At 34.4% G+C, this 13,547-nt stretch overlaps 1 protein-coding gene across 5 annotated transcripts in view; it reads right to left on the minus strand.

Annotated features, from left to right (window-relative positions):
• Window positions 1–575: 575 nt before the first annotated feature.
• The window catches only part of LOC125060746 (ATPase family AAA domain-containing protein 2-like), a 28,064-nt gene continuing 15,092 nt past the window's right edge, over window positions 576–13,547 (minus strand). For 4 of the 5 annotated variants that reach the window (XM_047665787.1, XM_047665784.1, XM_047665786.1 and 1 more), the window contains 11 exons: window positions 12,648–12,816; window positions 11,928–12,110; window positions 11,196–11,352; window positions 10,572–10,738; window positions 9,405–9,553; window positions 7,487–7,504; window positions 6,267–6,451; window positions 5,653–5,804; window positions 4,326–4,504; window positions 2,106–2,182; window positions 576–1,011 (listed from right to left, as the gene is read on the minus strand). In XM_047665787.1, the coding sequence (XP_047521743.1) occupies window positions 797–1,011; window positions 2,106–2,182; window positions 4,326–4,504; window positions 5,653–5,804; window positions 6,267–6,451; window positions 7,487–7,504; window positions 9,405–9,553; window positions 10,572–10,738; window positions 11,196–11,352; window positions 11,928–12,110; window positions 12,648–12,816 (1,651 nt within the window). In that variant the 3' untranslated portion in view covers window positions 576–796. The remainder of the gene's footprint in view (window positions 1,012–2,105; window positions 2,183–4,325; window positions 4,505–5,652; window positions 5,805–6,266; window positions 6,452–7,486; window positions 7,505–9,404; window positions 9,554–10,571; window positions 10,739–11,195; window positions 11,353–11,927; window positions 12,111–12,647; window positions 12,817–13,547) is intronic. The other variant, XM_047665785.1, reaches the window with a different exon arrangement.

The following is a 13,547-nucleotide window of genomic DNA, read 5'->3' on the forward strand; positions in this document are numbered from 1 at the left end:
TTAAAAAAAAGTGTTTTGCAAAATGTCATTGTCCTGGAATATTACAAAAAAAAAAGAAATCATTAATTTAATACTTAGAAGCAGTCTTTGTACACTTTAGTTTTAATAACAATTGCATACTCTTCTATGAATTATAAAACACAAGTTGAATGTATTCAGTAGCTCTATTGATTGGTCCTTCTACAAAAATCTGTTTTACCGACAGGTCGGTAAAGGAAGCGTTCAAGTATTACGTAACGAATTTTTGGGAGGGGGAGGGGCTTTTGTAAAACGTTACGATGCGGGGCGGGAATTGTTATTATTATTAATTACTGAAGATGTCATGTGGAACATGGTGTAATGGTTGCAGCTCCTTACAAACGTTGTGTAAAAAAAAACATGGCGATTAAAAAGAGTGGCGGAGAGTTTATTGCCAGTTCTTCTCTTCCGTTCTACGCCCTTGATTTGAGAACTGGCAGTAAATGTAAAATTAGAAGCATTAATATGTATTTCTTTAATGACGAATCACAAGTGTACATTGTGTTACCTACGTGAATAAATGATTTTTGAATTAAATTTGAATTGAATAAGCGTTATTGTTAATATTATTTTCGACTTTTCAGTACTTTACACCACATAATGGTAACTTTTAGGTATAAAGAGTCACTTTGGTGGTCACGAAACGTTTTACTATTGGGTACAGAAAGACGTTACGGCGCCTTACATGGGGGGAGGGGGGTAAATAATCTCCAAAAATTGCGTGACGTAATACTTGAACCCTCCCTAAAGCAGTCCACCAATACAATACAAATCGGCTCTACTTCTTCGCTAACTGGATATATCTAGTAACAACGTTATGCAATTCGTGTGGCAGTTTCGTTCTATCATATTTATCGCTATATAATTGTATCGTGTGATTGAGCTGTGAATATAAATCTAGAAGCGCCTCGAAGCCGATAGCGCGGAGAGATTTCGCGTTCTTATACAGAATGTTATCTAATTCAGTCTTGTTTATCAGTAGTTTTTCAGCATCTGAAAAGAGACATAAGATAAATTCTTATTTATATAAAATATATCAGTCTAATAGTTCTTTCTCTTTCCATCGTTGCATAAATTCAGAGGGAGAAGGAGTTGGCGAAGGGTTCAAGGTTCAAGGGTTCGAAGAGAATCTTCATCCCTTGGCGTTGCGTGGAGATGTGGGGTCTCTCTGCATCTTCTACCGCATTTACCATGGAGTGTTCAGATGAGTTGTTCGGATAAATATCTCCAGCTGAGTTTCATCATCGGATATCACGGCAGAATACGAAATACCGCTCGTATCATCACGAAGTCCGTCTCTCCACAATTGAGCGTTTAAGGCAATTTTTGCCGCGCACCACCACTATGTGAAACCAGCTGCCCACCGATGTATTTTCGAACTAAATTGATTTAGGGTTCTTCAAGAAAAGAGCCTACCAATTCTTAAAAGCCCGGCAACGCACTTGGGAGCCCTCTGGATATGTGGGTGTCTATGGGCGGCAATCCCTTAACATCAGATGAGCCTCCTACCCGTTTACCCCCCTGATAATTGATATGAATTCAATTTGCTCTACTAAAGAGTGATTTTTTAATAATTACCATCTAATACCATTACTAAAAAAATACGACGGAATATTTCTTCATTACTGTCCGGTACCTTTTCAGGTTGCGTTAAATCTTAGTTTTTCTTGAGTCAAACTAACACGATTTATTACAATATGAGCTATGACCACTATTAGCAACTTGACTTAAAATTTTTGTAAATACCCTCTTTTTTTGTAATTTAGGGAGAAAAAACTTATAATGACGTCATAAGAGCTTTGTTGTTAATTTTGTTTGAATTCCATATTTTTGTATGATAATTTTGGCTTCCAAGCACGTGTACAACATTTCATACGTCTATGTATGTTTGTCCACAAATTTCTTCGATACTATATAGAGACGACTCTTCTGTCTCTAAATTCAGAGTAAAGACTTAGCCTTAAAGTCTGCTGATATTGCGATGTTAAAAGTAATAGAATGCACATCTCCGCAACACCAGCTTTAATGACGTCATCGACACCGGGTTATAACAGTTAATGTCCTTAAAAGTTCTGACAAATACACACCTCCACTAGATGCATCTTGACCGGAATTTCTTTTCTTTGGTGACGATTTTGTTATTTTTTCCGATGTCTTCGGTGTGCTGTAATCATATTTAAAGATTTACAATAAACTACAATATTTAAAAGAGAGCAGTGTTGGCCTAAAGGCTTGTATTCACTTTGATTAGTGCGAATGCAAGTGATTAGTAATTGAGGATGATTAGTGCAGGTGTGTAGTGCAAGTAATGTCCAATTTTTGTTTAGTGGCTCTGTTATGTAATAGGTTGGGGAAAAAGTTTCTTCGCATTTTTTAAGAAAATTCAAAACATTTTTTAATATAGTTTTTTTACATTTAACTAAAGTATGTAGGTACCATTTTGTTCGATAGCTTTTTGCCATTATTTAGGTAGGGACATGATCCCATTGCTATAGAAATTTTGGGGCTTCTGATCAAAATACCGCGATAATTGGTTTTGGCAGTCCTCTCGTGATGATAACCTGACACTGCCTAAAGAATTCTGAAGAGACTGAAACAGGTGGAAATCTGAAGGTGCAAGGTCAGGACTATACGTCGGATGCATTATCACCTCCCAGCCAAGCTCTCTTAGTTTTTGCTGAGTGGCCAAAGATGTGTGAGGTCTAGAGTTATCATGATGAAAAACCACACCCCTTCTGGTGATTAATTCCGGCGGCTTTCTCTCAACTTCTTGCTTTAATCTCATCAGTTGTTAGCAGTAGAGTTTAGAATCGATGGTCCTGCCTGGTGGTAACAGCTAATAATGAATAATGCCCTTCCAATCCCACCACACACACAGCATCACCTTGTTGCGAGTTATCCCGGGTTTCGCCACAGTCTGTGAAGCCTGACCGGCCTTTGACCACGACCATTTTCGCACGTTCTTGTCGTACGTGATCCACTTTTCATCATCAGTTATCAGCTTCTTCAATAATGGTTCGGTTTCATTAAGTCGTAATAAAGAATCAAAAATGAGTACACAGTTCATTAGGTTTCTTACAGTGAGCTCGTGAGGTACCCAAGTATTGAGCTTTTTTGTGTACCCAGTTTTTTTCAAATGCGCCAAAACTGTTTTGTGGGCAATTCCCCGTTCTTCAGCTACGTCGTAACTACTGATATGCCGATCTTGCTCCACTTTTTCAAAAATTGCATCCATTTTATCTGTCATAGGGCGACCAGAGCGACTTAGATCTTTGACATCAAAATTTCCGGATTGAAAATGCTTAAACCAAATTTGTGCTACTCTCACAGACACTGCACTAGGTCCATAAACATCGCAAAAAAAATTCGCGGCTTGTGTTGCATTTTGACCTTTTTTGTAGTAAAATTTTAAAATGTATCGAATTTCTTCATTCGATTCACTCATCTTGACGGTACGAAAAATAAATAAAAAACAAACATTATCGTAATTTGATTTTGGAATTATCTTCTTTAATATCTCAACATTCCTTGATAACAAAACCATCCAGATCCATATAGTATAGCCAAAGAGATTTTATTACAAGTTCATACATACTATAATGCGAAAAGACTTTTTCCCCAACCTAATAAATTCAGTTGTCAATAGTTTGGCTCACGCTGCGAGTGAAGGGGAAGGGAGGGGGCACGCGACGTTACTACTCGCAGTTCACTCGTAAAAAACTAGAAAAGTAAAAATCACTTTACTACGCAGCCACGTCAATTAGTCACTGTCCACACTTGTTTTCTCCTAATCACTAATCACTAATCAAAGTGAATACAGGCCTCATTGCGACGTGCGACTCATCCCTGGGGTCATAGGTTCTATCCCCGGCTGTGCACCAATGGACTTAATGAGCATTTAACACTCGCTAATACGGTGACGGAAAACTTCGTGAGCAAACTGGCTTGCCTTAGACCCAAAGGTTGCAAGTGACAGGTACAGAAGATTCATCGCCTAATTGTCTATTTAAAATGATCAAGGAACAGATGAATGAGAACAGAAATCTGAGGCCAAAACCTAAAAGGTTGTGGCACCACTGGTATATATATACTAAAAACGAAAAAAAGACGAAAGCAGAGGAAAGAAATCGAAACGTTATTTTATATTGAGATAATCCGTTGATAAAAATCGACAAAACCTTCTGTACCTGTCACATGCAACCTTTGGTTCTAAGGCAAGCCGTCAAAATTCATCCAAATCAGTTCAGTCGTTTTTGAAACTAATTTCTGGACATGTATATAATATGTTAACAGTTTCTTTATAATACCTGATCAAAGAGTTATCAGTATGCGCCAACTGCAGTGAGTCATCAGCAGGCCTTCGCAGAGGCACGTCATCTTCAGAGCACGAAGAGGACGCGTCTCCATTGGGCAGAGGAGTGGAAGTGATCGGTTTGTTCTCTTTGCATTCCTCGTCTGTTATCGCAGTAGGACTGTCTTTGAAATTCTGGAAATAAATTTAATATTGCATCAGCGAACCACGCTGGAGCCATAATCGGACTAGAGTTGGAGAAGGCATATGGGAAAAGGAATACATATACACTCTGATGTGGAATAAATAAATAAATAAATGATTTTTAATTCAATTGACAGATTGCAAACCTTTTTGGCCGGCACATTTTTCAATTTCAATACGAGTCTGAACATATAAGTCTGTACATATTTATTTGTTAAGTTAACATATTGCAAATTTTCGTTACTTAAAATAGAACTATTTTTAGCCTTGCATGGCATCGCCATATAAGACTTAATCACGTCAATAATATATGTTCCTTTTGGAAGGCGAGAATGTGAATATCCTACCATGCGAATTGAAATCATGATGCACAGAAGAAGATTTGAAAAGAGATAGGGAACTAGCTCTGGAGAACACAATACAATCTTACAATTATAATAAAAAATTATACGACCGGCACAGGGAAGATTATAAATTGGAAGTGGGAGATAGAGTCTACGTGGAAAATGGAAATCGACTAAATAGAAAGAAAATGGATGAATTGAGGATTGGTCCATACAAAATACAGAAGAGGATTTCCAATTCAATATTTGAAGTTGATACCGGACGCAAGAAAGCGGAATCAAATGTCTACCACATTACAAAATTAACCCCTGTAATTGTCGATGAGTAACAGTTACATGTAATTGTTACTCTCTGTAGGGGGGGAGATGTAAGGAAAACATAATATATTTTCCTATACAAACTCTTTTTATATTTTATTTTTCTTTTTTGCCGTCTGATCGACGATGTTTAATTTATGTCACTTGACATAATATATGTAACATATTTTAATTTTTTCATTATATTATTTTACTTTATAAAACCTAGAATATAGGCTTTATATGTTGTTTCTTTTGTATTCACAGGTGAGTGAATAATTTGTAAATATGGGTTTTTATTAAATGTAAATTAATAGATATTTCTTTTGTAAATAAATCTTTTTTATTTACAGAGAAACGCAGTTGCGCCTTATTTATTCCCAGTATATATATATATTTCGAAAAATCTGCTAATAGTCATCATTTGGTTAGACTTTGGAGAAGAGGAATATAGTTAAGAGTGCAAGAGATTTAGTTATTATGAACAAGAGAGTATACCTTTTGTGAGGTCCTTGGTCGTTTAGCCAGCAATCCCTTGGACCACGCATTAATCCGTCTTCTTTTACGCTTCGCGCTTTGCGATTCGCTCTTTTCTCCATTTTGCGGAGTCCGCATAGATTTGCTGTCATTGTGGGATGAATCGAAACCGGCTGCAATTTAAATAATAAGGTTTACTTTAGTATTAGGTCGAGCAACCCTGAGGTCACGCGTTCAAACCCCAGCCATTTATTATAATTATATGTGTTAAAAACTTGGTCACACTGTGAAGTTAACCATTGAGGAGGCGGTATGCTTTTATAGTTATGGAGTTTTCAAGTGTTACGTAACGCAATTGTTTCAGATATAAGAATTCCCTTCCTGTAACGCATCGTAACACATCAAAACCCCACCCTCCCCCCCGATTCGTTACGTAATACTAGAACGTTCTCTTTCCTATAATAAACACAAGTACACAAATCTGAGACAGGTTTTTTAGGAATCGGAAACCAAAAATAATATTATTGTAAATTCTTCAAAAAAAATCAACTACATTGTTTTTTTTTTTGTAAATTTACAAGATCGGATAGACTGTAATCGATCAGTATTTACATACAATCTCATAAAATACTTACGCAAAGTAGTAGCTGTATATATGAAATCTGGTAAGTCCGTGTCATTATTGCCATCTTCCTGCCTCCGTCTCGCAATTTCCTGGCACTCCAACTCAAAATCACTGTCCATTTCTACGTCTATCAACGCGTGCGCGTGATCGCGTAACGAACACGCCTCGTGGCGTATCTGCTTATCTGATGATGTCCTGGTATATGATTATCAACATTAATTTGGGTCGTTATTAAAAAAAATCAAAACAAGCTACATATAATATGTATTATAATTGCAATAGTAAAAAAATTTAATTGCTCACTGATGAAACTTAAATGATTGGTTTTAGAAAAAATACACTAGAAATTGGTAACGAAACACAGTAATAATATAATGAAAAACTCAAATTCAAATCCCAAATAATTTTAATAAAAATGTTAATAGGCCCTCTTAACAATCAAATTGCCCCTGAGGGGCCTCACGTCGGGAAGCACTGCTTTAAAGTGAGTATGAATCCCTTATGACTTATGACCTTTATGTTAATTAAAAAATCTCTTCAAAGATCAGTGCGTAGGTACTCCAAATAATCAATGAAACCTCGAGTTTATGTACCGCACGATTTCAAAGTTGCGTGCGCGCAACAGTTATTCAGAGAAATACATCGAAATTGCAAACACGTCGCGATTGGAATATAGCTATTTGAAATTACAAAGTACTTAGGGAGCGTTCAAGTATTACGTCACGCAATTTTTGGAGATAATTGACCCCCCCTCCATGTAACGCACCGTAACGTTTTTCTGTACCCACCCAGTGACTTTTTACACTTAAAAGTTACAACTATGTGGTGTAAAGTACTGGAAAGTCGAAAATAATATTAACAATAACGCGTAATTCAATCCCCGCCCCGCATCGTAACGTTTTACAAAAGGACCCCCTCCCCCAAAATTCGTTACGTAATACTTGAACGCTCCCTTAGCCCATATACTGAAAGTCTAGTTAACTTCAAGCATAAATATTATTTAAATTACAAATTATTCTAAGATAGATTGTAATGTGAAACATATGTATTAAACTGCACTACACACATCACATACAATGATATTTACATACAACCGTATACCCAAATATATACATGAAACATATAAGCGAATGTTATACAAAAGGTTAGAGGATGTAAATACATAGACTAATACAAATTATACTTTACAATTAACATATATATCTTTAATAATATAAGCATTGTTCATACCTACAAACCCCTCTAGCCCTTTGAGCGGCAGCGACAGTATGAAAGAAAAACAATGTTATGAGTGGTTCAAAGCGATGGTATTAGTGGGAGCATCGGGGACTTGCCTATACTCTGATATTTCATTCCGTAGAATTCTGACATTTCATAAGTGTACTAAAAAAGTTCTCCACCGAAAAAGGGACAAATTTGACCCAATTGAAGGCAATAAAAAATTAAATGCGAAGTATTTTTTATGTTCTATCTAGAAAAAGGTAAATCTAAATATTTACTTAGTCAAGTGACCTAATACAAAAATAACAAATATTTCAATATCACGAATTATTCTTTAGCTGGCATCACTGCCTACTAATTCCAGGTTTAGTAAACCTTTAAAAATAATGTTATCTTTACTTTTGAGTTTTTGAACGTTAGTGATGAAAAAGAACGTAATTATCACTCGCCGTAAAATCACTTTTTATGTGGACCACCGCACTTAATAAAATATATACTAACAAATAAACTGTATGAAAAGACCTAGATGTTCGAATCGTATTGAAATTGAAAAATGTGCCTGGCCAAAAGGTTTGTCATCTCTGACTCGTCAAAAAATGATAGCTGTCATAATTCTACGGAATTAAAAATCGGAGTATAAAGGTGAACACGGAATAGATAAAGGCAAGGCACCGCAAGCGTGCCGCAGGTATAAAGCATGGTATTTTACTTCATAAATTTTGCCTTTATTTATTTCAATTACAAAAGTGAGAAGAATTTGATGCTAAGAAAAGGTGTTTATTTACAAAAGAAATTAACATTGAATGAATACTGGGTGATGTGAAGTTCTTAACGAAATACAGTTTTACGGATTGAAACTTTCTGAATTTTTATTTTATTTTTTATTAATCAAATTTTTTCAAGCCAAATTATATTTTTAATAATTAAGTGTGTTTTAATCTGAAAAACTGTATTTATTTTATAAGAAAACAATAATAACTAACGTTATTAAAGTTCATCAACACTTCTTACACCTAGCTACGAGAGGCGCTAAGATTTTTCATACAAGATATATATTTTCTACTAGTATTGAGACGCCAATCGTAATAATTTAATTTTATTATTGGAATTGGCTGTATATCTATATATATTAGTATTGATTTATATTATGAAAAATTAAAAAAAGGGAGGATCCTCGACCAGTCTAACCTGACTGGTCCGAATGCGACGGAATAACTTCATTAGCGCGATTCATGACGTCACTGTAGTGATTTGTAGGCACATATTGTAGGCTTGATAAAGCATTTACCTTAGCTTGAATTCACTTAAAGTGAAAAAAAAAACAATAGAAACTTAATTTTCTAGATAACGTATACATCTATGTACGTAAATTTACGTAAAATTTTATTGTATATTTTAATTGTATTTTTTGTAACAATTATGTTTACTTTATTTGTCATACATTTCAGATGGAAGATTTTGTAAAATATGCCGTAGATTTAGTATTTTGTACAATGTAGTAAAGTCAAAGTAAAAAATCATCATCATATAGGTAACACAATGAATATTTATGAACGTTAAAAAAGAAATATAGGAAATATAGGCATTAAATGCTTCTAAATTTACATTTACTGCCAGTTCTCAAATCAAGGGCGTAGAACGGAAGAGAAGAACTGGCAATAAACTCTCCGCCACTCTTTTTAATCGCCAAGTTTTTTACACAACGTTTGTAAGGAGCTGCAACCATTACACCATGTTCCACATGACGTAGTATGTAATAAATAATAATAAAATAAATAAATGTTTCCGAATTAATAACATCTCAAGGGAATTAAAACTCCGCCAGTTAAATCGCCAATTTTATAACAAGACACATTGAAAACCATGTTGACACATTATTTGTATGAAAAATCTTGCGCTCGACTAACACATAACAATTAATACTCACTTATCGGGATTATACTCAAGAGCATTGGCACAAATGAGGTCGACATCGTCAAGGAACTCCTTGGCGCAGTTGTATTTGTGCATGTCGACTTTGGTCATCATAGTCTCGAGGTCCATTGGCTGTTTGATTATTTCCAAGTAATCTGTCACCTACAATATATAATATATATCTTTGTTTATTTGTTCAAAAGGAAACATGGCAGACGCATCATTAATACTAGATCTACGCCCTCTACGCCCTTGACTTGCGAACTGGTAGTAAATGTAAATTTACGATTAATTTAACTTGACGATTCAAAAGTGTACTTGGTTACCCACTTGAATAAAGATATTTTGAGTTTGAGTTAGATATGTAAAAAAATAAATACAGTAACAAATAATAATATGGAAATGTCTTCGTATTGTTTCAAAGATAATTTTTTGAAATGAAACAAACTTCTTTAGGCGCATGAGGGATTTTTTTTTACGGAACGTCACGAAGATGTGCAGCGTTTTTGTCGAAGAAAGGGGAGAGAGCGATTGAGAGAGTGAGAAGGGTGAATAATACCTTATAGAAATTCTATGTTTATAATTAAAATGTCGTAGAGAGAATTTATGAAATATTAGTACTTTATAGTTTATGCAAATTATTTTATTGAAATCTCAAATGACGAATTGTAAATTACAATGCCACGTATTTTTACTATGGAAGAAATAAATAAAAAAATATATATTATTTATATTAATTTTCGACACTACTAAAATAAACAGAATTATACTAAAAATACTATATATAAAAAATCCTCTGATTTTTGAAGTCTGTTAAAAACATGTACTATAAATTATTGTATGCGTAAAAATATATGGTTTATTTACAAATGTGATTTTTGTTTTTTAATATCTACTAAGAAATTATAGAAATTTTCTAATATTTTGTAAAATAATAAAAATTAATTTAATTTCAAGGACTTTTTCCAACCACCAAAAGCGTTGGGTATATAATTACATATGTTATAAATTTTTTAAATCATTTAAAAAACTATTATAGAAATTCTTGGCGGTATTAACTATTTTCCGGACCGAAGGACTAAAGTGTTTTCAGATAAATTTATTTTAATAATCTGCTTTTATTGTCAACTATCAAAATTACAATAAAATTTATTTTTAATTAAAATATCTCAAAAACTACCTCTTCTAAATCCACAGGTTTGGTAAACTTATAAAACCGCCTATTCGACGCTAGTTTCCTGCAAATATCTCGTAGAAATATCCTTAATTCCCGCAACTTATAATCCTCCTTTCTCTTCCTTCTAGATATCTCTTCTTTACTCTCTCTGGGCGGTGGAGGGGGCGGAGCTAGAACAGATTAATATGAGAACGTACACAAAAGTATGACTATTTATAACACATCTATTAACTTTTGAATAAAAAATCGCTTATTTAAGATATACAAATCGATTACGCTATTTTGAAGTTTTTGCTTCGCAGTCTTAGAATTACGTGATATAAACTCTCATAAAAGACGACTCTTGGTCTAGTGGTTAGTACCCCTGACTACGAATCCATGGGTTCGATCCCCGGCTGAGACGAACATCGATGCGATGAGCATTTGGTGTTGAGCTTAGGTCTTGGGTGTTTAAATATGTATTTATATGTCTGTCTATCTATAATATGTATGTATATCCGTTGCTTAGTACCTACACCACAAGCTTCACCAGCTTAGCATGGGACTAGGTCAATTGGTGTTAATTGTCTTTAAAAAAAAAAACCTCAATATTCGCTAATCAAGAGTAACCCTGCTTCTAATAATTACCTCGAGGCAACGGAGGCGGCGGCTCATTATTTTCGAGAATTGGCGGATGTAAGGGAATCTCAGTTATAATTGGTTTAAAAAAGTTGATAACTTCATTCGCGTTTGGCTCTCGCACTCTGTATATACAGTCTTTGTAGTCGGGGAATATTTCACGAAGCTGAAATTAAATATATATGAATAATTATAATTTATGGTCTGGTTGTCCTGTTACTGAATATCTAAAGTCTTGTCACTTAATATGCATTTTGATAATTATTTTATTTATCAGCATTTGCATTATCAGAGTTCAAACAAAATATAAATTTTGTATTGTGTTATAATGTATTTCGGTTAAAGTTATATTTAAATAGCTGTCTTAGGGTCTGTTTCACAATGTAAGCATAAGTTCGAAATTAGCTATTTATTACATATTGGTAGGATAAATACTATTGTTGCATTTCACGACTGTCAGATAGCGCTATTCGTCACATAAAGTCCATCATAAGTTATGAATCCTATGAAGTGTCAAATAGCACAATTTATCTTCCAAATAATTTATGTGTTGCATAGCTATTTGGTACTTTATCCATACATTGTGAAACAGATCCTAATTCTCTTTACTGAATTTCACCGTTAAACTGAATAATGCAAAATAAACGGGTTTAAAAATAATATTTACTAATGGTATTTGGACTTTTAATTTTGACCTGTGACTTGTATCTATATTATACAATATCGGATAACCAATATTACCTCATCAGGCAAATCACAATGCCTAGTAGTGGCCAGTAACAACGTGTTATCTCCAGCTGCCTTCGCCCTCCACATCTGCACCAACAGAGCTGTTCCGGGACCTCGTAAGGCCTCCCACACTTCTAAAATACCCCGGATGAAGAGAACACAGCCGCGGTCAGCACGACGACATTCCGAGAACAGCTAGGATTTGTAAAAAAATATTGATAGAAAAAAATTAATTAATTTGAATATAATATAGGTTTCAAACACCATTAAACAGACTTAACATATACATATTATATGACATTTTGTTCTGTAACTGCGAGACAACTTTCTTAGTTAAATAAAAGTTAAATATATGAGGGAGCGTTCAAGTAAATCCTTATGTAAAATGTTACGATGCGGGGCGGGGATTAAATTACGCGTTATTATTAATATTTTTTTCGACTTACGCCACATAACAGTAACTAAAGAGTCACTAGGTGGTCACGAAACGTTTTACTGTACTTGGGTACTGAAAAACGTTACGGCGAGTTACATGGGGGGGGGGGGGTCAATAAATTATATGTGATCATTTGTATTAGTCAGTGTTCTAACAGTAGAAAACATTACATGTATTAAAAATACTATTTAGTTAAATACGTCTTAAATTTAAAGGCAATCTACCCTCACTAATCCTCAAATTAGTTTATCGAAAACGACATAATCTTTAGATTTTTTATAAAATATTAAACTTACAGAAATAAGCGCCTGTTCCTGCGTGAAGGCAAGCGCTGAATGCAGTGTTGCCAGACTTAATTCTTTAACTGTGAGATTTTCCAACTCCGCAAGCAACGCGGGAGCGATGTGTGTGTCCGCACATTCCCCACTTATTAACAACACGTTCGAAGGTTGCAGCTCTTTTAACCTGAAAATTATTTTTTAATTCCTTAGTACGTACGTTAGGAAAAGAACGAACTCACAGCAAGGATTTGACGTACAAGTGCTGCTTTAATAAATCCTTGGATTTATTAACATTTAATTTCCAATGTACATTTAAAACTGCTTTGTAAGAAAAACCTTCTATAGTCGTATTTTTAAATTAGACGAAGCCAACTGACAGTAGCTAATGTCACTTTGTAAAATAATGTTGCCATATTTAAAGTAATAGTGATGCGTTCAGTTCTTGTTCAATCAGATGAATGAACAATGAGCGTGAATAGTTAATCATTTCAAACAATAAAATAATAATATTTCTATTTCAAAATTGTATAAAAGTGCTCTGATATAAGTTAGGTACTAGTACTTTGTAACTACAATCAGTTTTTTGACGTCTTATTACAAAGCGCGGCGCGGCGACTAGTGCCATCACCGATCATTAATTCAGGGGTTTTTACATTGTCACAACACTATTTTTATTTCATTAAAAACTGACAACACCGTAAACGTCAGTTGACTTCGTCTAATTGAAAATACGACTATATACGTTTCTGTACTTTGTCAACTGCTGTAAATATAGCAGAAAATAAATAATAATAAAATCCCCATAATTGGGGCCGAATTTGTGCTTTATAAAGTTGCAAGCGGCGGCCCGGAACGAAGTACCGTCTTGCTTTGCTGAGCACACCAAACTATTTATTATTTTCTAATATTAATTAG

The sequence above is a fragment of the Pieris napi genome, chromosome 22 (genome assembly GCF_905475465.1).
Source record: "Pieris napi chromosome 22, ilPieNapi1.2, whole genome shotgun sequence".
NCBI classification, from domain to species: domain Eukaryota; kingdom Metazoa; phylum Arthropoda; class Insecta; order Lepidoptera; family Pieridae; genus Pieris; species Pieris napi.